The 23,799-nt window shown below is 41.6% G+C and overlaps 1 protein-coding gene across 3 annotated transcripts; it reads left to right on the top strand.

The window, feature by feature from the left end:
* Nucleotides 1–504: 504 nt before the first annotated feature.
* SEC61A2 (SEC61 translocon subunit alpha 2) lies at nucleotides 505–23,323 on the top strand. Of its 3 annotated transcripts, none has more exons than XM_075926012.1 (12): nucleotides 505–731; nucleotides 4,428–4,495; nucleotides 8,631–8,696; nucleotides 12,851–12,929; nucleotides 14,890–15,021; nucleotides 15,163–15,272; nucleotides 15,961–16,114; nucleotides 17,081–17,241; nucleotides 19,896–20,093; nucleotides 20,283–20,474; nucleotides 20,871–20,947; nucleotides 22,227–23,323. In XM_075926012.1, the coding sequence occupies exons 1-12, from the start codon at nucleotides 725–727 to the stop codon at nucleotides 22,411–22,413; spliced, it is 1,431 nt and encodes a 476-aa protein (XP_075782127.1). In that variant the 5' UTR covers nucleotides 505–724; the 3' UTR covers nucleotides 22,414–23,323. The 3 variants fall into 3 exon arrangements, with proteins under 3 accessions (XP_075782127.1, XP_075782126.1, XP_075782128.1); XM_075926011.1 differs by lacking the exon at nucleotides 505–731 and adding an exon at nucleotides 1,524–1,886; XM_075926013.1 differs by lacking the exons at nucleotides 505–731; nucleotides 4,428–4,495; nucleotides 8,631–8,696; nucleotides 12,851–12,929 and adding an exon at nucleotides 13,001–13,931.
* The last annotated feature ends 476 nt before the right edge of the window (nucleotides 23,324–23,799 follow it).

The following is a 23,799-nucleotide window of genomic DNA, read 5'->3' on the forward strand; positions in this document are numbered from 1 at the left end:
TCTCCGTTCAGTCTCTGAGCGCTCCAGGACGGTTGGGCGGCGAGGGCAGCGCCGCACGCTGAGCAAGTCTCCCCCGTCGGCCTGCACCGGGCGGGCAAGCAGGGCGCTGACGCCGGGGGGCCCAAAGCTCCTCCAGCGCCGCGGTGGCGGGCAGAAGAGCGAGCTCCGGCCCGCCCGCGGTGGGGGAAGAAGGGAAAAGCGAGCTCCGGACACGGGAGGGGGCACAGAACGTGTCTCCCCCCCCTCCAAAGAGCGGTCAAAGTTCAATGTCTGCGCTCCCTCATGGCCCTTCTCGGCGCTGGGGGGGGGCTCAATCCGCCCGGCGCGAACGTTGACCTCTGACCCGCAGCTCAGCCACCGGGGATGACGCTTTGGGTCCTTTATCGGGTTTAGGCGACCGCGCGCCGCCTGCCCCGGTCTGCTTCACGGGTCCAGGCTGGGACCATTTTGCCAGGGTGAAGGGTCCTCCCAGGCAGCGGAACGGTGCCTGCTGTTCCGGGTCGCGTCCCTGCCCCAGGCACCCTGCTCAGGGCGTAGGTGGCCAGGGCGCTGCCTGATCAGTTGCCGGCAGAGGGAAGGCGGCTTGGTTGCACCTGCGTTCCGGAACAGGGCGCGGGCAGTCACGTGACTGGCAGCGGCCGGCGGCGCCTCGGAGCGAGGAGGAGGCTGCGGGCCCGGGGAGGGGAAGCCCGGACTCCCCTCGGCCAGGCAGGCCCCGGGCGCCATGGGCAGTGAGTGTCGGGCGGAGAGGCGGGCGATGTGAGGGATGGACACTGGGCTGAGCGCTGGGGCAACATGACGGGCGGACAGCTCCCGGGCCGGGCATCACGGGGTGACCTGAGGGACGGACGGACGGACAGACAGCTCCCCGGCCGGGCATCACGGGGTGACCTGAGGGACGGACGGACGGACAGACAGCTCCCGGGCCGGGCATGACGGGGTGACCTGAGGGACAGACAGACAGACAGACAGCTCCCCGGGCTGGGCGTGTGGGGGTGACCTGAGGGACGGACAGACAGACAGCTCCCGGGCTGGGCGTGTGGGGGTGACCTGAGGGACGGACAGACAGACAGACAGCTCCCCGGGCTGGGCGCGTGGGGGTGACCTGAGGGACAGACAGACAGCTCCCCGGGCTGGGCGCGTGGGGGTGACCTGAGGGACGGACAGACAGCTCCCCGGGCTGGGCGCGTGGGGGTGACCTGAGGGACGGACAGACAGACAGACAGCTCCCCGGGCTGGGCGCGTGGGGGTGACCTGAGGGACGGACAGACAGACAGACAGAGCTCCCCGGGCTGGGCGTGACCTGAGGGACGGACAGACAGTTTCCCGGGCTGGGTGTGTGGAGGTGACCTGAGGGACAGACAGACAGCTCCCCGGGCTGGGCGCGTGGGGGTGACCCGAGGGAAGGACAGCTCCCCGGGCTGGGCGCGTGGGGGTGACCCGAGGGAAGGACAGCTCCCCGGGCTGGGTATCACGGGGCAACATGAGGGACAGACAGACAGCTAGCTCCCTGGGGTGGGTGTGTGTGGGTGACCTGAGGGAGGGACAGATGGATGGGCAAACAGCTCCTTAGATTGGGTGTCTTGGTGTGAACTGAGGGGAGGGGATGGACTGGGCATGGTGGGGGATGTGAACTGGGAGAGGGACGGACAGCTCCCTAGGCTCAGCCTGTGGGGAAAACTTGAGGGAGGAACACTAGGCTGAGGGCAGGGGATGTCTGGAGGGGGCACAGTCTGACAGACAATAGGCTGGGGCAGTTTGTGAAACAGATAAACACTAGGTTGAGGTGCATGGGGTAATCCAGGGGGAGAAACAGGTCTTGGCTGTAGGGAGATGAGACCGGGGACTTGTGTCAAGTGAGGGGGAATCTATGCTTTGTGAGGGAGGTAAGGGATTGGCCTATGCATGACTGGGAAGGTGCTGGAGGAAGTTGGGGGTGATGCTTCCTGGCTAATGCGCTAGGGACTATGCCTTACGGAACATTCCTGGCCGGGGAATGGAAAACAAACCAGCATGTTTATGGGTCTGGCTGTGGGTTTCTCCAGCTTGCTTGTTCTGTGTAGGTCACAGAAGGCTTTGACTACACTAGCTTGACTGAGGCTGTGTCCTTGCCTGCAGAAGTGCCACCCATGACCCCCGGGAACTGTGCCTGTCTCATAAGACTGTTTGAGATCCCCAGTATGGGAGCTCTTCTATACGTTGTACAGGTTGACGGAATACCTTGAGAGAAGAATATGGTTCAATAATTTAGGTCTTTTTCTGACTGTTTAATTTCCAAATTTCTCTTTGTCAGACCAAGGTAATCCAGCTCATCTGTTGGCAGCTGATGGATTTTTGTAGGATATTTTAGCCTTAGTTTATCAACAATGGAATTGTTTCAGCTTTATAAACTAATCATGTTTTTAATTACCTGTCTTACAATTTCATTGTACCAAGTATTAAAGTGTAAAAAAATTATCCATCACCAAAGGCTCTTGAATAAAATAAGATGTCATGGATTAAGAAGGAAGGTCCTCTCATGAATCGGTAACTGGTTAAAAGAAGGGAAACAGGGTAGGAATAAAATCAGTGGTGGGAAAACTTTTTTTAGGCCAGGGTCACTGACCCACAAAAAAATCAGTCAGGGCCACACACAAGTGAGGAATCCCTCTCCCCCCCCCCCAACCACACACACACACACCTACCCTCTGATAAAGAGGCAGCAGCACGAGGTGGGGGGGGGGGTAAGAAGGGTAGGTGGGAGGCAGTATATGTGGGAAGCCAGCTTTAAAGGCGGCTGCCTGTGCATGCTGGCTGGGTCCCGTGGAGCTGCCTTCCTTGCCCCCCGCTCCATCACTACTGTCTCTGATAGAGAGGCAACAGGATGTCGAGAGGGGCAGGCAGTGCACACATGAAGCCGGCTCCCTGCATGTACTAGCTCTGTGGAGCTGCCTTCCCTCCTCTCCCCCCCCCATCCACCCCACACTGCTGCCTCTATCAAAGGCAGCAGGGTAGGCAGGAGGGGCAGGTTGGCGCCAGTGCTCGTAGGCTTCCTGCTAACACTGGCTCCCACCTGCCTCCCGGGTGTAAATGTGTAATCATTGGAAAATTCAGGAGTTACACATTTATAAAAATAAATGTTTGCTAACATCCCTAGTCCCTAGCCTGTTTGACATGGCTGAGAAGGGCGATGGGATGGATCACCTATTGATTATCTGTTCTGTTTATTCCTTCTGAGGTACTTGGCATCAGCTGCTATCAGAAGACAGGATACTGGGCTAGATGGACTTTTGATCTGATCCAGTATTGCTGTTCTTATGTTAAAATATATCCCAGTATATTAGAAAATAAGAAAAAGCATCATTTCAGCAATTTAGCAGATTGTGTACTTAGTTCTGATTGCAGATGTGTGTGTATGTGTATTTGTTTTAAAAGAGGGATCGGTGACTGAATCTTTGATATTCAAACCTAATGCATCTATTTATAATGCACATGCTTTAGAGGCCAAAAAGATAGTTCTTTGCTCTGGAATTTGTTCCGGTAAAAGGGTAATACTATCTAACTTGTCCAGTCTGTATTACATCAAATGTTAAAGGAACTAAAATCCTACACTGCTCCAATTACATCTAGTGTTTTAGAGGGCTTAAAAATCAGAGGTTTTTTTTTAAGAGACTACTTTGGGAAATTCAATTCAATTAGATGATTTAGGATGAATTTTTTTCCTGTGCATATTTTAGTGCTACAGGTTGAACTTCTCTAGTCTGGCACTCTCTAGTTTGACAACATCCGTGGTCTGGCATGATTTTAGTTAGCTGGATATTCGCTTATTAGGGGTATGGAAAAGTTTCCCACAGTCTCATAAAGTTTGTTTACAGTCACAGTCCTGGTTCTCTGTGTTCTGTGCTGCTATGTAGCTCTAATTTACCCCCAAATGTCTAAGACCCCAGTAAGCCGTGGAAGTGTTGATAATGCCACTATACGATATTGAACTCACCTGATTCGGTGAAGTCTCTGGTTCTGCATTGGTCAGGTCCTGAAGGTGCCAGACTAGAGATGTTCAACCTGTATTATAAATCACCATTTTTTTCCTGTATTTACCTAAACATGGAAAAATAGCAGATATTCATCTTCAATTAAAGTTTTATGTTTCAGGTCAGTGTCATTAATATGTATAATGCTTCATTTCATGACTATATAAAAATGTCACCAAGCAAGGAAAAGAAAGACTTTATTAGTAATAAAACATTTCATCTCAGAGTTTTGCCACGTTTTGTCTTCAGGTCAACTAAATCATGAATTTGCAAGTGGTGGTAAGCGTATTCATTTATGTATGCAAGTCATTTTTTTGCATGTCGTACAAGTAGTTAATGTGCACATTTAAAGGGCTGAATCCTAACAGTTCACTATTAATCTTCTTTTAAAAATATTTTATTTTTTTCTTTAAACAGTTAAATTTTTAGAAGTTATTAAGCCTTTCTGTGCAGTTTTACCTGAAATCCAGAAGCCTGAAAGAAAGGTTAGTGCCTTGTTTTGATTTTTGTTCATAGATTATTAAAGGGACCATTGTGATCATCTGATACTTATCAAATAAAATCTTGTTGGAACTATGGCATATCTTTTAGAAAAATATCTTCTGTGGATTTTAAAATTTCCTGTCATGGGGAATCCATCACAACCCTTGGTAAACTGAACCAGTGATTAATTATGACCCCTGTTAAAATTTTGCACCTTAGTTCTAGTCTGAATTTGTCTGGCTTCAACTTCCAGCCAATGGATTGTGTTATTCCTTTGTGTTCTGGGCTGCAGAGTCCTCTGTCATGTGCACCTCCACTCAGTCACTCAGTAGACTGAGGGGACCCAGCCTCTGGGTCCCTGGGTAGTTCAAGCCTCCCGAGCCTGAATGGAACCAAGCCAAATACCCCATCCTTGGGATCCTTAAGTATGCTCTGATGGTGCAAACCTTCTGTGTAGCAGCCCGTCCTGAGAGCAGAAATCATTTGCTTAGCCCCTGGGGTCAGTGCTGTCCGTTCAGATGTGCCCATGAGTTAATCATATCCACTTCCAGATCACCACCCAAAGGTGTGAGCTTTCTGTGTTACTGTACAACAAGCCCTGTGGCAAGTATAAAGCAGATAATAGATACTTTGTACAGGATCTAATATCTTTGCTCTTTTACTTATCACATAAAGCGTGCGAGTACGGATCACTTAGCAATATCCCTCTTTAGTTCACTTTTCCCGAGGGGTCCTTATGGTTCCTCTGTATCCAGGGACATGGTCAGGGTCCCAAGCCCAGCAGACCCCTATATGTTCGGTTGCTTCTCCTACCTATTGAGCTGGAAAACATTGTTACCAAAGATGCTCCTTTTCTGTAACTTTCCATTCTACTCTGTTGGGGGGACTCCCTCATTAGACTTGTACAAGTGACCAGAAACCCCTATCACTATCAGGTGATTTTGTGGCCAGGATACTTATCCCTTTAAGTTCAGACTTGAAGAAATGGTTTGCCTTGGGCAACAGTCATCTCTTTGTCATATAGATGGACAGTCCTCAACATTTAATAAGACTGTTGATAGCCGTAGGCCAACACCCCTCATGTAAAGAGGAGACCAGTTTTACAATCAAAGGGAGTATGGACTTCATGATGTTACACAGAATGCATAAATTCTCAGTGTCTGTGTGTGATGAATGCTTTACGCATTACCCCTGGAAAAGATATGCCAGAAGTCTCCCACCTTTGTTTGTAATTCTTAGAGTGGGTGTATAAACAGTAGTTACTGAGCCCAAGGACTGGACAGTGGAGTCTAGCTATTAGGAGAGGGTGCTAGAAAGAGGGTCTGTATCCCAACAGTGTATCTAGGAACTTGAAGACTCTAGTAGTGGCTGGGTACTGGAGGTTTAAAATGCTCAGAACTCAGAGGCTGAGTTCCCTCTCAGCTGTTTAATGAGTGTCAGAGAGGGAGTATTCAACTCAATCTGACACCTTCTATTATCAGGTTGATAAAATCAACCCTTAAATTCTGATTTTAAGCAAAGCGGATCAAACTCCTTGAGTCTCTCATTTATAAGGCATGTTTTCCCTTAATAATTCTCATGACTCTCTTCTCTGAATCCTCTTTAATTTATCAACATCCTTCTTGCATTGTGGACACCAGAACAGGATGCAGAATTCCAGTAGGGGTCAGACCAGTGTCAATTACAGAGGTAATATAATCACCCTATCCCTACTCAGTATTCCCCTGTCTATATAACCAATGGTTGTATTCACCCTTTTGGCTGTGGCATTGCACTGAGAGCTCTTGTTCAACTGATTATTCCTATGACCCCCAAATCTTGGCTTCCCAGTATAGAGTTCCACTCTGGTAGATATGTTCTACGTTTGTTTGCTCCTAGATGTAGTACTTTATATTTGACCATATTTAAATGTATATTGTTTACCTTCATGCAAGTCATCTAGAGTGTTCTATGTCAGTGCCTCATCATTATTTACTACTCCCAATCTTTGTGTCATCTGTAAATTTTATCAGTGGACTTGGCTTTCTTCTAAGTCATTGATCAAGTTCTGATATGTGTGAAAGTTACATCCAATCCTGCTTCCATTTAAATCAGTTTTCTCATTGTATTCCATGAAATCAAGATGTGTGCTTTTCTATTTCTATGCTTTTCTCTCTTATGAAATAGCATCATCTGTGAGTTTTGGTTGGGTATGTTAATATTGAAAGTAATTACGTTTATTGTAATCAGATAGCTCTGGTTCATATTCCCCTAGTAATTAAAATCTGCTTGATCAGGGTGTTTTCTAAACTAAAAACTTGAACAGATTGAAACCACTGTAGCTATGTCTACACTGCAAGGTTTTTGTGCAAAAACCTGTGGAGCATCTGCACCTCAAGTGCACTTTTGTGCAAGTAAATCAACAGTAAAACGGCAGAACCAGAGGGCTTTTTCCGGCCTAGGTAAATCTCCTTTTAAGAGGCATAACTCGTTTTTGTGCTACAACTAGTGCACAAAAAGGCAAGTGTGGATGCTCCAGAGGGGCTTCTTGCACAAGAAACCCCTATGGGAAAAAGCACAGGTGCTCTGATGGCCAGTCTGTGAATGGCCATCAGAGCTTTCTTGTGCAAGAGCATCCATGCAGTGTGGGCGCTCTCTTGCGCAAAAGCACATGGCTTTTGCAATGTGCTTTGAGGTGTGAATGTGCTCCTGTGCAAGAAGCATGTAGTGTAGACGTAGCCTGTGGAAAAGACACTTCTGTCACTCATTTTGCACCAACTATAGATGAGAAAATGTGAAGGGAGTGAAGGGTTCAGGCATATCTGATCAGATAACTGTGTTATTTCAGTGCTGGTGGTTGTTTCAGCCTGTAGTACCTGGATGACCTTTTTCTGTTTCTGGCCTATGGTCTCAGAAGGCTGATTTCCTTTTTCCTTTAGTGTCATACCACAGCTAAATAAACTTTTTTTTTCTCTTCATAGTGTAATGAGTGATGTAAAGCAATGTCTTCTCTGATTCTGAAGTGTCACCATAGTCTTAGAACCAGAGGGAATATGGATTTTAGATATCACAAAAGGTGCCTTAAAATATGAGTGCAAAAAAGATGGAGGCCTATGCTACACTGTTACAAACAGGTGGAAGGATCCTTGAACCTAATAGTTTTCACCATTGTTTTTCAGATGTATTCTAGGAAGTGTTTGCTGGGATGTTCTTTTTTGAGACTATTGTGTTTCTTGTCTGTCCTTGTCTTGAATGTTTTATAGCTATATTAGAAGATTTACCTGGCATTGCTCAGGTCTTTAACTCAAATAAGTTTTTCTTTTCTTTATTTAAATCATTGATCTGGGGTGGGGCTTCAGATGAAAGGTTCTGTTTGGAGGACAACCCCAGTCCTCTCTTACTGCAGCAGCTTGGGGCTAGGTGAGAAGTGCCTGTCCGTGGCTGCTGCAGCTTTAGCAGGTACAGCCAGAGGGAGGGGAACAGACAAAACACATAAACAGTCAAATTCTTCTGAAATATAATTAGATAGCTGTGTCTTTCTCCACCTCTGCCCTCTGCTGGCACAGTGGGGTTATAGCCGTCTGTCTCCATCTCTGTCCTCTTGCTGCCCCCCTGTAGTAATTGTGCAGTATAACCCTGTAGTAATTGTACAATATAACTGTCCCTCCTACCAGACCCTTCGCTTTCCAATTTATGAGAAACAATAGAATTCTAGGCACATCCTATTGTCCTAGCACAACCAAACCCAGACCTTGCTTTAAGTTATGATAAGAGGAAACTTCATACCAAATTTGGTTGTGCTTGCCCTTACCATTGAGGAGTTCTTGAACAAACAGACTCACAGATTGACAACATTTCTAAACTACATAGTAGATGATAAACGTTCCACTAATGCCAGTCTAAGTGAGATTTTGTTACAGAACAACTAGCTTACAAAATACTATTCTTCAGTTATTACTTAGAACTTCCACTACTGTCACATTAGATGTATCAGATAATCAGTATTAGACATCTACTGTTACGGTTGAAAACTCTGGCTCTGAACAGTATATGATGTATTATTTTATTCCATAGATTTTTATTATATTCTGTTATCTAAATATGTAGTGTTAATGCAGGCTTATGATTAAACTCCTTCTTTTAAATTCTATTTTATAGATCCAGTTCAGAGAGAAAGTGCTATGGACCGCTATTACACTATTCATTTTCTTAGTGTGCTGTCAGGTATGTACCTCTTTCCATACATATGTACAAACACACACCTCCTTTCTGTAAGACATGGAAGAGGATATAATGTTTGTTTTGATGATTTCTTGTATAGCTGTACCAGTTCAGTTATTTTGTAATTTTATATTAAACATTGAAACTTGCACTTTTGAAGTATCCTTTGTTAAAATTCATACAGAGTCTCTTCCCCCCCCCCCCCATTAAGCTTCCTGTTAAACCTTAATTTTCAGATCTTAAAAGGGAGCTGTGAACTTGAAATCTAGTCTCATTTGAAAAATACGTTAAATGTATTTTTAGGTTTCATACCTACCCGATTTCATCTGGCAGTTTCTTTAATATCTTTGATTTTAACTCTATAATCTTTCCTTTTTATTTAACAACTGTATATTTCTCTCCTTTGTGTGTGAAAGACCCATACAGATGGGGGAAACTGATAATAGGGTGAACAGTGAAAATACATATGAAGTACTGCCAAATTCACACAGTAAATCAGCTGAAAAATATATTTGTCTATTTAATGTTATTACTGAGATGGTAGTTGTAACAAGTTTTTTAAAAATAGACATTGTTTTAAGTTAGCCATGTTTTTAACAAGATGGCACATTGTATGGATTGTAAACACTGCAAGGAAATAGTTCTTTAAATACTGTTTCAGTTTAACTATAAAAATATTATAAATTTATAAATTAATGTGGATAGAAATGTTAGTTACTAAAAAGTAAGCTTTTAAAAATTTAGGTAATATTTGTAAAACACAGTGCTAAGAATTATTAGAATCTAGATTTGGGGTCTAAATTAACCTGACCCGCATCTCATTGCACAACGTTAATATAAATATCCATTTAAACCTTTTTTTTTAAACGGTTTTGCAGATCTTTTAAATTGTGCTTTAAAATACTGATTCTGAAATTGTAATGTATAAAATTACTCTGTCTCTAGAATAGTTGTGTGTACATTCAAGTGATCCACAAAAGTCAGTTCAAAACTTACAGACTGTAAGCCTATTTAGAGACTAAGGAATTCTTTTAAAAGTAGCTTATTTTCTTTTGCTATTAAAATGTTTATCTGAGATGGGAAAACATAGTACTTTGCACCATATAGCTGCTGAATGTTTATTGAATGTAGACTTTGAATACTGAAAGCTTTACAAGGATTAAAATAGTAAAATAGGAAAGAAACAAGTATAGACTAAATTGTCAGTAAGTAGTTTAGTTTATAATAATGTAGTTTTCAGTCTGACAAGATTCCTGGGACACTTTTTTCCCATAATTGAGGTAGGTTCCAAAAGAATCAGTGCCTCATCAATAAGGCCCTACCAAATTCATGATCAGTTTGATTAATTTTATGATCATAGGATTTTAAAAATCATAGATATAATGATTTCAGCTATTTAAATCTGAAATTTCACAGTGTTGTGACTGTAGGGGTCTTGATCCAAAAAGGAACTTGGAGGAAGGGGTCATAAATTTATTCTGCTCTACTTTTGGCAGTGGCACTCCTTCAGAACTGGGCGGGCAGTTGTAGAGTGATGGCTGGGAGCTAAGTGAAGGCAGTGCTGCCACTGTCGCCAGAAGCAGAGCAGAAGTAAGGCTGGCATAGTATGGTATTGCCCCCCTTAATTCTCCACTGCTGCCAGTGAGGTGCTGCCTTCAGCGCTGGGTGCCTGGCCAGAAGCCACAGCTCTTCAGCCACCAAGCTGTGAAGGCAGTGCAGGGATAAGGCCAGCAGTACTGCAACCTCCTACCACCATGCGACCACTCCATGACCCCCTTTTGAGTCAGGACTCCCAGTTTCAAAAACACTTGTCTCCTGTATTCCCTGTAAGCTTGGTGCTTGTGCAGCTGCTCAGGAGAGATTCAAATGCTGCCCTGTTGATTAGCAGAGTGCTCACAACTAGTTTTTTTTTCTAGTGGTGGTGCACATGTCTCAGTGCACATAACAAATTATTCCACATATGGATGGAATAAATCTGCACATTAAAGGAAAAGAATAAAGGAACATTGCTTGTTTCCCCCATGAAATCCCTATTGTATAGGGTAAAAGTACACACAAGACCAAATTTCATGGAGGAGACCATATTTCACTGCCTGTGATGTTTTCATGGCCATGAATTTGGTAAGGTCCTACTCATCAAGGGTTAAAAAACTGCTTCCGAAGAGCAGCATAAGAGAAAAAGCATGACTTCTGAACCAGCAAATGATTTATTTTTGTCTGTTAAGCTTTAGAACATTCATGTGTGCAATTCTCCATCATAGAGAATTATACAACACTTGTATGTATGGTTGGACCTCCCCCAGCTTCAGCCACGGGGGAGTTGGGGCTGCAGCTGAAGTGTTTCTGGGCATGGATAAAGTGGAGGTGTTTGACTTCTGACGCTTCAGATACCAGGCTTCCGAGCTTTAGACCAAGGGGGCATGCTGGAGTTCAGAGCTTCAGACATATAGCTCTGTTCCCAGCTTTAGTCCTGCTGGGGCTCAGGGCTTTAGTTATAAGGGGAGCACCAGTTTCAGCCCCAGTGCTCTCCCTGTAGCTAAAGCCTTGAGTTCCATCTGAAACCAGGAGCAGAGCTATGGGGCTGAAGCCCAAACCCTGACACTCCCTGCACTGTCGAAGCCAGAAGGGAGCCCAGGCTGATGCCCCAAGTACCACCTCTAACCCCCAGGTCTAAAGCCCTGAGTTCTGATACTCCCAGGTGGCAAAAACCTTGACACAACTGCCTCCTTTCCCCCCCCCTCCCCCGAGCCCTGGCGAACCTTAGGGTCAGAAGCCCCAACCCCTGCCTTGAATTATGAGCCCAAGCCACCAGTCCTGTAGCTGCAATCCCAAATTCCCCTACTGGAACTTGTAATATCTTGTTCAGTTACGTACCATTTCAGAGTTACAATTTCCATTACCAAGGTATCCATAACTCTGAGGTTCTACTGTAGTCAAAACTGTTTCTTAGTATCAGTAGGGACCGAATTGTGTATACAGAAATCCTGCAGTCATATGATATCAAGACTGAGAAGACAAATAACAGTACAGGGTGGAGTTAATACGGAGTAATCACTGTTTGTGTTGCTTTTAGATCGTAAGATCATCTGAATCAATAAAAAACAGTTTCGGGTAGTAGAATACAATTCTAACCTAGTTCAAGAGTTCATGGCTTGCACTGTTAAAACAGCAGCAAAAGAGTATGCCTTCTGGTCTGTTTTATGGTATTAAAACCCAAAAGATGAAGTTAATTACCATGCCGGTTTTAGTGACTTAAATTTGTGATTGTTTCCATTCATGGTACTTTTCATAGTTAAAAGATTTTAAATATTTCTGTTGTTGGAGAACTAATCATTGGGGAAAATAGTTGTACAAGTTTAATTTCTCCAGTGTGACACACACTGGTCCGGCAACATCTGTGGTCCAGCATGATTAGCCAGATGTCCACTTTACATGAATGTGGCCAAGTTTCATGTGGTCCTATAAAGTTTGTTTACAGCCACCAGTCCTGGCTCTCCGTGTTCTGTGTTATTTAGCTCTAATTTACTCCTAAATGTTTTCTAAGAGTTCAGCAAGCAGTGGAAGTGTTGGTAAGCACTAGACACTATCGATCTTCCATGGTTCGGCAAATTCTCTGGTTTGGCACCAATCTGATCCCAAAGGTGCTAGTTTAGAGAGCTTCAACCTCTATTAAGTTTTCTAGTGTATCTCTTACCTATAAAGAAACGCAGTATTAAGACCCAAAGGTATAGTTAAAGTAGTAACTGAATGCTTTTTGGTTTTGTTTTCAAATTTGAATTTTTTTTGTTATTTTTTTGATCCATTCGTTCAAAGCTCAAATACTCTGATGAAATACAAACCCAATAGAATTTATTATTTTATTGGTTTCCTAACACATGAAGACCAGCATATTTAATTTGTACAGGATATTAAATAGTTCTCTTTTATATTGAGCTTTGGGTTTTCTTCAGAAGATTATGTTGCTTATCACATAAAATTTATGATCTAGTCTTAATTTCTGACACATGAAGACTATTGAAATAAATTATTCCAAGCAACATATCTATAACCTGAAGTCCATTCCGGATTACTTTCTATAGTATATATTTGTTTGTACGGTGTGCAATGTGCTCTTAACAGATAAGTCTAGACATTTAATTCTACACACATCTTTACAGATACCTTTGTTTGGAATCATGTCATCAGACTCTGCAGATCCTTTTTATTGGATGAGAGTCATTCTTGCATCAAACAGAGGTTAGTAGATTAGTCATTTATCTTAATCTTTTCTTCTCTGATATTAATTTTAACAGGTGTGACAATTGATTAGACATTAGATTGATTTTGAAATTTTTGATTTAATGGAGCCTAGGTACCAGAGTTAGATACTTATGTTTTAGTTGATCTTTATCTGTTCTCAGTCTGCAGCAGATTAAATCCTGTATTTTTTTTATGTGATAGTATATTAATTCATTGCAATTGAAAGAAGGCTTTATACACACACATGCCCTCACAACAATTAATAAAAAAAGGTAACTTTATATGGCCTATTTGAATCAAAATTGTACATTTTTTGTTCTTCTTTATAATTAAGGTTTTGACTATGAAAACTGTATAAAATGTTGAACTGGCCACATGCTAATTTTGGTTCTTTGAAACAGAAAATGTGGACCAAACAGTTAAACTTGCAACATGCTAGGGAAAGGAGAAACTTTCCTATGATTCACTGAAAGATGGCTAAACCTTTAAATAGTCAAAATTAGAACCAAAGTGAAGATAGGAAAATTTATTGCATGGATGAGAAGAACTGGTTCCCACTGATATTGTGTAATTTTGGCTTTGAGTACATGGAGTTCTGTTGCCATCCATTTTGTACCATAATTTCATCAGATTTCGTAAGTGTAGCAGAGCCTAGCTGCGTAAATGGCTGTGTGACAAATACAACAATTTCCTGCAGTATCTGTGAGAGATGTTATTCAATTATGTTTCAACAGCTTTGGAATCCACTATTATAAGTGCAGTATGTTCTTCAAATGACTATTTTACACAGTGTGCCAGAGAAGAATAAATGTTGGGGCTGAACAAAGTTAAAAGGGAAAATCTCTGGGGGAGGTGTGTGCAACCATGCCCTGCTGGTTATTTAAGAACTCATCCTTTTGAAGTTTCTCCCTGAGGAAAAGACCTTTGTAACAAGTGATGAGGACTGATCAGCTGCCAGAGCTCTTGTTGGAGTTGAGGTGACCTCTGCTGTGCCTATTAGTATGTGTTTAGGTCCTTTTATTGGGTATAATGTTTTCTTTATTATGCTTTCACTTTAAGTATAAATGTGCTCGCTTATAAAGGGATGTGTGGTAACTTCTAACTGAGTGCAATTATGCTGTGTATAGTCTTTGAGGTGAAAGCCAGTTCGACTTGCTGGGTAACTCACATTGTTGTAAGCAAGGAACTGTGTAGCCTGGAAAAGCCCTGATCAGGATGGGGAGAGGCCTCTACCTTGCAGTTGCCCTGAACTGTTACAGGTTATACTACAGAAATCAATGCCGCAGAAGATATTTTTTCTTGCCTTCTAAGTCGATGCTGAAACCAGTATCATAGCAGAGAGCTAGGAGACCTGATGATGTTAGTAGATATAAAAATCAGAACATTTTAATAGCATATGGCTTATTTCATGGAAGTGTTAGTTTAATCCTGCTGTCCTCATTACATTCTCCCTTCCTAAGTGCCTCCTGCACCATTAGCTAGATATTCAGTTATTCTCTGGTTGGTGAATGATAAATCAGTGGTCTTCTGAGGCCTTTCTGATCGTCCCCAAAATAGACCAACTCATTGAGAGAGAGTGCTGATGTGAGAGGAGTATCCATAGGAAGACTTTCCTCGGGGAAGAGTTCAGAAGTATGAAATACTGGAGAACTAGCTACTTATCCTGTTCAATCTCTGTACACCTCAGCTTTGGAGCATAGCGTAGGTTCACAAAAATGTTTGAAAGGGTACACACATTTCTCTAGCATGGCCTTCAAAACTTCCAATTGTGACACATCATCCTTTGTTTTAGAGGGGGTAGTGGTCTTTCTCTTTGATAGATGTTTGAAACATCAGTAGGCTGGAAAGTGTTTGGCTGAAAGAATATGAAGACTTTTTTGTCAGAACTTTCTAAAGGACTGATCCTTAGAGGTGCAGGGATTTGAGCTATGATTTAATAATTTTTCTTCTTTTTCAGGGACTCTGATGGAGTTGGGTATCTCGCCCATTGTGACATCTGGTTTGATCATGCAGCTGTTAGCTGGTGCCAAGATAATTGAAGTTGGTGATACACCAAAAGACAGAGCACTTTTCAATGGAGCCCAGAAATGTGAGCATGATTTTGGTTAAAATTACTAAACATTTCCAGGCTTAGCAAACCAATGTGTATAACTAAAATGCTAGACATGAAGCATCCTTGGTATAAGTCAGCAGCTGTCTGTAAATATGCATTGCTTTCTTTTTGTTTCAGTGTTCGGGATGATTATTACTATTGGCCAGGCCATTGTGTACGTCATGACTGGGATGTATGGAGATCCTGCTGAAATGGGTGCTGGAATTTGTCTCCTTATCATAATTCAGGTATTTAACTCTTCTATGCAGAAGGACTTCTGTGACCTTCAGATAGATCAGGATTTTCAATCCATCTATACTTTCTCCTACTTACCTTAACAAACCATTGGCTTTCTTCTCTTTTCCAAAGTGTTCTTAAAATTGTAAACAGTACATTCTAAATGCGTATAATGCAAATGTATGACACTTATGCATATGTGTAAAATCTCCCAGAAGGACAAAGACACATGCAAATGGTTAAATATGTTCAAGATGTTCCAGATAAGTGGGTTGTGTTTGATCCCACTTGTCAAAGCTAAATATTAAAGCAGGAGTGGAAGGTTTTGAAAGCTGCAGACCTGTTTAGGATATTTCTGATTAAAAGGCGCGAATAGATCTTAATGAAATCTTAGCAAAGCAATCCCTGCACAGTGTAAGAAACAAACATATCTGGTCTGTATAGAAAACATTATTTATTGAACAATCTATTATTGTCAGTACTGAAAAGTTATGTAAATACAACAAGAAGGCTCCTGTTCTTGAATTCCTGACCTGCTGACTTTGAATCAATGTTGAGGTGTTAGATGGGAACAGAACAACTAGATTTAATATTGAATACTCCCACTTTATAATGAAAATATTATCAGTAATATTTGAATACTTGAATTCTTGACTGACTTATTCTTATTTCTGCTTACTTGCATTTCTTTCCCCACAGTTGTTTGTTGCTGGTTTGATTGTGCTGCTGTTAGATGAGCTGCTGCAGAAGGGTTACGGCTTGGGGTCTGGTATTTCCCTCTTTATTGCTACCAACATCTGTGAGACCATTGTCTGGAAGGCGTTTAGTCCCACTACTATTAATACTGGCAGAGGTACATTGCACAGATAACCGTAACAGCACACTTGATGCGTGCTAAACTGTATTGTACTACAGAGAAGCAATTAACTATGGAACTGTTGGTTTAGTGAGGTGCTGATTAGCTTTTAACAATGGTTCTCCAAAAATGGAGACTAAACACTGCCAGGTCTATAAGAATAACTTTATCAAGGAAAATAAAAATCCAAAAGTTTGCCTCTGCCATTTTAAATTATAGTGGGTGAAGTGGAGACATATTTGTTCATCATCCTAATCCTTCCTTGACCTCAGGAATCTGGACTTCCTAGATTGAATCCTGTGTCTTATTTTAACACTTTGTGGTGCACAGACATAGAAAAGGTGGTGGAGTTAGTATTTTCAAAGGAGATGTCTGTGGTACAGTCACTGTGTGAATGAGACAGAAATGTTTGACATTTTGTAGAATGGGGATCCCACCTTCAGTTTTCTGCCATGCCCTCAGGGCTGCACTGGGAGACTAGCTTTGGCCAAAGAGAAATACTGCTTCTATCATGCTGAGAGGTTACCAGACTGCTTATATATAAACTCTAAATCCTGAAACAAATTTTACCTTGATTGATTGCATCTCCAGTCTCTGGCATTTTTATTTACTGTGCTTGCCTGCTGCTCCTTTCTACCAGTCCTTTTCTCTTCATCCTCCGTTTCTCCCCTCTCCGTTAATAAAAAAAGGGCGGATTTTTTTTGTCACAAGGTTGAGAAGTATAGGTTCTGTCACAAAGGGCTGTGTCCTGAATGTCCTTGAACTCTGCTGGCTCGAAGGGAATCTTACATTATGACATACACATTTTAAATAGGACTACAGCGCAACATATCTTATAACATTTATACATCACTTTTGCAATTATAAACTAATGCCAGACCTTGTTAATTATAATTCACAGTGTTTTACTTTAAAATTCAAAAAGAAAGATGGAGTAGCTTACTCTTGCTTTGCTTTATATAGGGACAGAGTTTGAAGGTGCGGTGATTGCATTATTCCATCTTTTGGCTACACGAACTGACAAAGTCCGTGCATTACGGGAGGCTTTTTACCGACAGAACTTACCCAATCTCATGAATTTGATTGCTACAGTGTTTGTGTTCGCAGTGGTCATATATTTTCAGGTAAATGGAAAGTGCAATCTATAGCTGTAAGTCAGTTACTTAATTACAAAAGGAAGAAGGATCCACACTCTTAATTTATTAGTCTTCTATTGAAAGAACGAATTACAAAAGTTAAAATGGAACAGCTAAAATATTTGTCTTGTGATTTCAGGAAGTAATAAAGTAAGATTTTTTTTCTACTACTGTCATTTCACTAGCACAGTGAGTTCCTGGTCTGTAACTGAGGTTCCTAAGTACTACAACAATACCATTAATAAATTACATAACATTAAATAAATTACATTAGCTTTGCCATTAAATGCCACACCCAGTGATGTTTTTAGTTAAAGTATTTTCATATTCTGGAAATGAAAAATAATTCTACTACAAATCTTAATGGTTCTACAGTGTACAAAATACACTTAATATGGTACAGTTTGTTTTTATGATCAGCTCTCGAGAGCCATATTTCTCTGTGATGTGACTTGTGCAGTTTGTTCTAGAATCTTGGAACCAATGCATAGTTTTTGGCCTGAATGATTTTTCTAAATGCCCAGCTATGCAATATGCCTTTTATGTAAATGTTTGATCATACTTAAACATTGGACATCTATTACTAGGTTCTTGAGAGAGATCTATTTCCGATGAGTGCCCCTATATGGAATAAATGTGATTCAAGTTGTGAGAACTGAAATCTCTGGCTCGTAAATCATATGTGGCTCTTAACATGCCTGTTCAGTCTAGGACAGGGCTACTCAACATGCGGCCCATGGGCTGCATGCAGCCCGCGCGGCCTGTTTGCTTGTGGCCCGTGGTGTGGTTTGGGTTTACATGGGGCTCAACACGTGGCCCGCGGGTGGGATCCTTTGAACATGGCCTCCACTGGGAAAATGCTCCATAACGGTGAGGTGTCTCCGAGGTGGGGTGAGCACTGAAAGATGCAAGCGAATAGGCTGGCTGGAACAGATGGGTACAGGGTATCAGCATTTCTAGCCCCCAGGAAAGAGGTACTGGGAGTGCTGGGGCATTGTGGGAAGTGCTGGCTGTTTGGCCTTGTGGCAGAGCCTGAGAGGTGCTGACTGGCTCACACTGGCCACATTTAGGTCTGGCGCCGCAGTTTAAGGCTAAATCTTTGTATTCATGCCTGTCAGTGAAAAGAAGCTATTTGCATATATATTTGCATGTATATGCAACCACACTTGAAGTTGCGGCCCTCGGGATGTGCTGAGAGTATCATTATGGCCCCTGGGACTTCCCAAGTTGAGTAGCCCTGGTCTAGTAGATTAGCTATAACCAGCAAACAGCAGAATGCTCTGCTTGCAACTGTCTTTGGAGGTTGGTTAGGGTTCTGCAATAAAAGCTGGTAGGCTCCCCTTCCCCAAATCCTAGATACAAAATGGATGCATTTTAAAAGTTTAGAGAGGGAAATGGTTGTGGACAAGATACTTTGTGGAACCTAACAATATGACATTTTAAACATTCATAAGGTTTATATAAATTGTAAACTGTAAAAGTTCTGTCATCTGGCACTTAGCTCAATTAATCGGCATTTCTGATATCTCCCAGTATAAATCGTCAGTCTAGAAACTGAGACTAGTATACTGCCGAGCATATCATGCAGTTACACATTCTGAACTCTATTTTTATGCAAAAGAGGAAGAAGATAACAAGCAAACTGAAATCAAGGATTTATTCAAGAAAGCAGCTTCCAGGATGTGCGATGGGGTCATTACAGATTCAGCCCAATCTCTTACACCTAGTATATCTACGAGAAATGTTGATGATGATGCTGAGGCACTGCAACATCCTGAAGTATCTTCTAAATAGTCAAAGAAAGATTAAAATATGTTCAGTACAGTTTTAGTGTAAAGTATATTTTTAGTGATCTGGGTGTATGCCATGCCCATGACCTACTCTGTAGAAAACTTTACCTGCATACACCTAAGTGCTTCAAGAAACCAACCACTCTGCAATTCAGTACTACTCCTAGATTGGTGAATACTTGTATACTATGTTATACTTGATTCGATGGATTATATTCTAATTCTTTGACCATTGGTATGCCATTGGTGAAGTATAATCCCTTCTTTCCCCCCAAAATGCTGGATAACAGAGCTGTTACTATATTTGCAGTAGCACCTAGAGATACTACTAGGTTCAGAGTCCCATGGTACTAGCTTCTGTTCAAACAATCTCTGACCCAAATAATTCATAAGTCAGTAACCTCATTATGAGTAGGACAAATGTTGCATTGTGAAAATCAGAACATGAAACATATCCATTTGTTTTAATGTTCCAAGTCAAGCAAAATGGCATGGATTAATTTGAGGTGTCACTATCAGGCAAAAAAACTTAAGTGATTTTTAACCTGTAGTTTGTTTAGGTGAATGAAAATGCTAGGAGATATTGCATGCTAGATAAGACAGCCATGTTACAGTCAATCATATGACTTAAATGCATAAACATGACATGTTATATATCTGGCTCAATCCAAGGAAGATTCTAGACCACTGTTCTGTTCATTATTAGGGAAAAACAAACAAGCTAGTCCAAAGGCTGTTTATTTCAGTCCGTGCATTCTAGGTTATCTAGTGAATACTGTACCTTACTAACAGTGTTGTTGTGACATGCCTTTGGGTTTAAAAATAAACAACACTTTTTTCATTCTGTCTTAGGGATTTCGTGTTGATTTACCTATCAAGTCTGCTCGATACCGTGGACAGTATAGTAGCTATCCTATCAAGCTCTTCTATACCTCCAACATTCCCATCATTCTTCAGTCTGCCTTAGTTTCAAACCTCTATGTCATTTCCCAGATGTTGTCTGTTCGGTTTAGTGGCAACTTCTTGGTAAACTTACTAGGACAGTGGGCAGTAAGTATCTATCACTTATCTAAGTTATTTTATAAGTATTTTAGTATTTAACAAGTAGGAAGTTTAAATACTAGGCTTTTCAAAAATTCATGTATCTACAGTCTTAATTAAAGGAATCTGAAACCTCCATAAGTGTGTTTTTTGGTGGTAAGCAGAAATAACAAGTTGCTTTTTCTTCCTCCCATGTAGGATGTCAGTGGTGGTGGCCCTGCTCGCTCTTATCCAGTTGGTGGCCTCTGCTATTATCTATCTCCCCCAGAATCCATGGGGGCTATATTTGAGGATCCTGTCCATGTAATAGTTTACATAATTTTTATGTTGGGATCCTGTGCATTCTTCTCCAAAACATGGATTGAGGTGTCTGGTTCATCAGCGAAAGATGTAGGTGTTCTGATAGCTGCTCTAAAATGCTGTTTTAAAATGTTGCCTCTTATTTAGATAATTAGCTTCTAACAGATCACAGCTATTATTCTAAGCGAGTGTCTACACTGCACCCTTAGCTCGAAATAAGCTACGCAATTTGAGCTACTCAAATTAATTTCGAAATAGCTTATTTCAAAATTTGAAATTTTGGAGTAGAGTGCTATTCCAAAACATCCCTTAATCCTCATGGAATGAGGTTTACAGGGACATCGGAATAGTGCACCCGTTATTTCAAAATAACGGGCACACTGTCAAGACGTGGAAAATGCTATTTTGGGATACCTGAATTTCAGATGACTGAATATCAGCTATTATAAAACTCTGCAGAAGTCTGACAGAAATGTGTGTCTACAGGTTGCTAAGCAACTGAAAGAACAGCAAATGGTGATGAGAGGCCACAGGGATACATCAATGGTTCATGAGCTTAATAGGTAAGGAAATGCTGGTTCGCTACAGAAATTCACTGCTATGTAATTAACATTTTTTTATACACTGGGTACCCTACAAAGCCACTGAGATTTGTGCCCAGTGCAAGATACAGATGCAGCTTACTTTTTCACTCTCCTCACATGTTCCATAACACGCTGTCATATTAGTTGAGGAAGGCAAGTTCCCTGGCAGACAGCAGGGAAAAGGTGTTTATGGAAGAGCTGAAAAAACAATAGATGGAGACTTCCTGTTTAAACAGGACAATGGGGGAATTGAGATGAGTCCCCTGCATGGCTTTATTTAAAGGGAAAATAGCCTGATTTCCCACTTGTTCAAATTATCTCAGGAAGCAGCTCTTCTTCCACAGTATGTGGTGCAGAGCCCCAGCAATAAACATTGTCTTGTCCCTGATCTTTGGATATTTGAAAACTGCATTGGATAAAAGGGCTGGATGATGTTCCGTGCTGCTGCTGTTGATGTAAAGACCATTAAGGGGTTGAAAATGGAAGTGGAAGGCATTTCGTTGTGTCATGTTCCTGTATGTTTTGTAAACATTTTAGTTATATCCCAGCCTTGTTTTTTTTCTGTGATTGTGCTGTAGCAGACCCACTATGGGTTTTTCTGCTGGCAGGTACTTGATTAGAGGGAATTGGCATCTAATTACTTAAAATAATTGTGCCCTTTTGACTCTCCTGATTGTAATCTTGCTTCTCTTCCCTCCCTTCCTCCCATAGTGATATCTGGAGAAAAAGAAACAAAACGTTCTTGATCACTGAGTTAAAAAGTTACTGAGTGAGCTTTGCTATATTGAAGCTCACACCTGAAAATGACTCTCATTAACAATGTTGCCTTAAAATTTAGAGCCAAACTTTACCCTCTAGTGTGGACTTCGCACTTGTATCCAAGAGCAGAATTTTCCCCAAACAAATAGCATGCTTCACAATTGAAAAGTAGCTGTCTTTTGTTTCTTTAGCCTCTTAGCAGTTAGCACATTCACAGCATGCTGTGTATTTAGTCAACTTTACAAGAGCTAATCCTCACAATATTGCTGTAAAGTAGACACATTTCCTGTTTAACTTGGAGAAACTGATACAGATAGGTGACAACTTACCAAAATCACAGTAGTTCCTCTCAAAGACAGGACAAAACTCTGAAGTTCCTAGTGCCTGAATTCCTAGTTCCTAGTAGCTACTTCTGTTGGCAATATCACACAGTGATGTAGAATTAAGAAAACAAGCTCCGTAGATGGAGAAGATTAATTGTGAAAACTTTCTGTTTCAGGTACATCCCTACAGCAGCTGCATTTGGTGGCTTATGCATTGGCGCCCTCTCAGTATTAGCAGACTTTCTTGGAGCCATTGGATCAGGCACTGGCATCCTGCTTGCAGTCACCATTATTTATCAGTATTTTGAAATCTTTGTAAAAGAACAGGCTGAAGTTGGAGGAGTAGGTGCTTTATTTTTCTAAATGTCCAAATATTTCATGATTTGCTTGAATGGGAAAGTATTTTGACAACATGCCTCACTCAGTCCAATAATGCTGTCGTCTTTTTCAGTTTAAGTGCTGAGTCCCATTATCATAATGGGCATTGAGCAATGCCTGTGTGCAGCATCAGTACCAGCTGCCTTAAGAATAAAGTTTACATTATCTTGTTTAAATAGATCTAGTGTTGCCTGTAATGCTGGAAATCACTGCATCTACTTGCTGTTCAGACACTACAGTGGGATGGTAAAAGGTAACAGTTTGATTACTAGAAATCATTTTTGCACACAGTGTAAAGATCTTAAATTGATTTCCCCATTTTAGTAGGAAAACAAAGCCCAGAGTGCAGATTCCCACATGCTAATATTCTTGAGCTTATTAAATAAGTTCTTGACAGAATTTATATTTTACATGAATTACTTTTTATACTTTTTTAATGTGCATTTCTCCATCGTTGTGCTTCAGTATTCCCTATTCATTTGTGTCATCTCCACTTGGGCACCAGATTCCTACCTATGAGAGTGAATAGGTTTTACCTGAGTGCTACTCATCTCACCTCTGAATTGGTTCTGCTGTGAGGGGTGCTGTATGTGCAAAGCCTAGGGAGCACTTCCATTCTTGGCCTTGGGCTTCCTGCATAGAAGGTGCTGTCATGCCACGAGGTTGGCCTATGCCTTTTGTATTTAACAAGTACTTGTGAAAACTGTGCCACTGAAACTTCATGTCCACTTTGCTTTTGTGAGCCTGAACAGAGGCCTGCTTCCTAAAGCAGTGTTTGGAGTGGCGAGATGGGGAAAATTAATAATTCCTGCTGACATTTTATTTATGTTGTCGTACTTTACAATGGCAATGTAATAAGTATAAACAGACAATAAAATTATTTAATTAAATCCTGTTTCCTATCGGTGTGTGTTTTTTCTTTTGAAAAAACCCCAGACCTGTTCCCTTAAATGATTTCATCATGACACAATTAGTTTGAAATGAACAAACATTGCTTCACAGTAATTTTGAAGTAATAATTGAACTGAGATTTAAAATACCTAAGTGATGGTATGTCAAAGTAAGATTTGTTTGCTTGTATTTATCTATAATATAGAAAGGACAATGTTTGTGCGCTAATACCTTGGACACTCTAAGAACTACCGCAACCAAACTTTGCATGGGATAACCTTTCATCCAGGAGGTTTTAAGGTACTTTGGGAGGGAAGAGATGAGACTGATGCCTCTCCTCGGAGCTGCATGGAGCTTGGCAGGTGCAGGGAGAAGTTGCTTCCCTGGGGAAGCGGTGGGGACAGTCACTCACTAAGGCCGGCGGAGGGACAAGGAAGCGGAGGGCGGGCTTGGGCGCTGGCAGCAGGCACTCAGCTCCCT

This window comes from Pelodiscus sinensis, chromosome 1 (assembly GCF_049634645.1).
Source record: "Pelodiscus sinensis isolate JC-2024 chromosome 1, ASM4963464v1, whole genome shotgun sequence".
Taxonomy (NCBI): domain Eukaryota; kingdom Metazoa; phylum Chordata; order Testudines; family Trionychidae; genus Pelodiscus; species Pelodiscus sinensis.

What these genes read in the sequence shown, in the direction of transcription:
- SEC61A2 (XM_075926011.1), top strand. An exon ending in TCCAGAAGCCTGAAAGAAAG is followed by an intron (nt 4,496 to 8,630) that starts GTTAGTGCCTTG and finishes TCTATTTTATAG; the next exon opens with ATCCAGTTCAGAGAGAAAGT. An exon ending in ACTTACTAGGACAGTGGGCA is followed by an intron (nt 20,094 to 20,282) that starts GTAAGTATCTAT and finishes CCTCCCATGTAG; the next exon opens with GATGTCAGTGGTGGTGGCCC.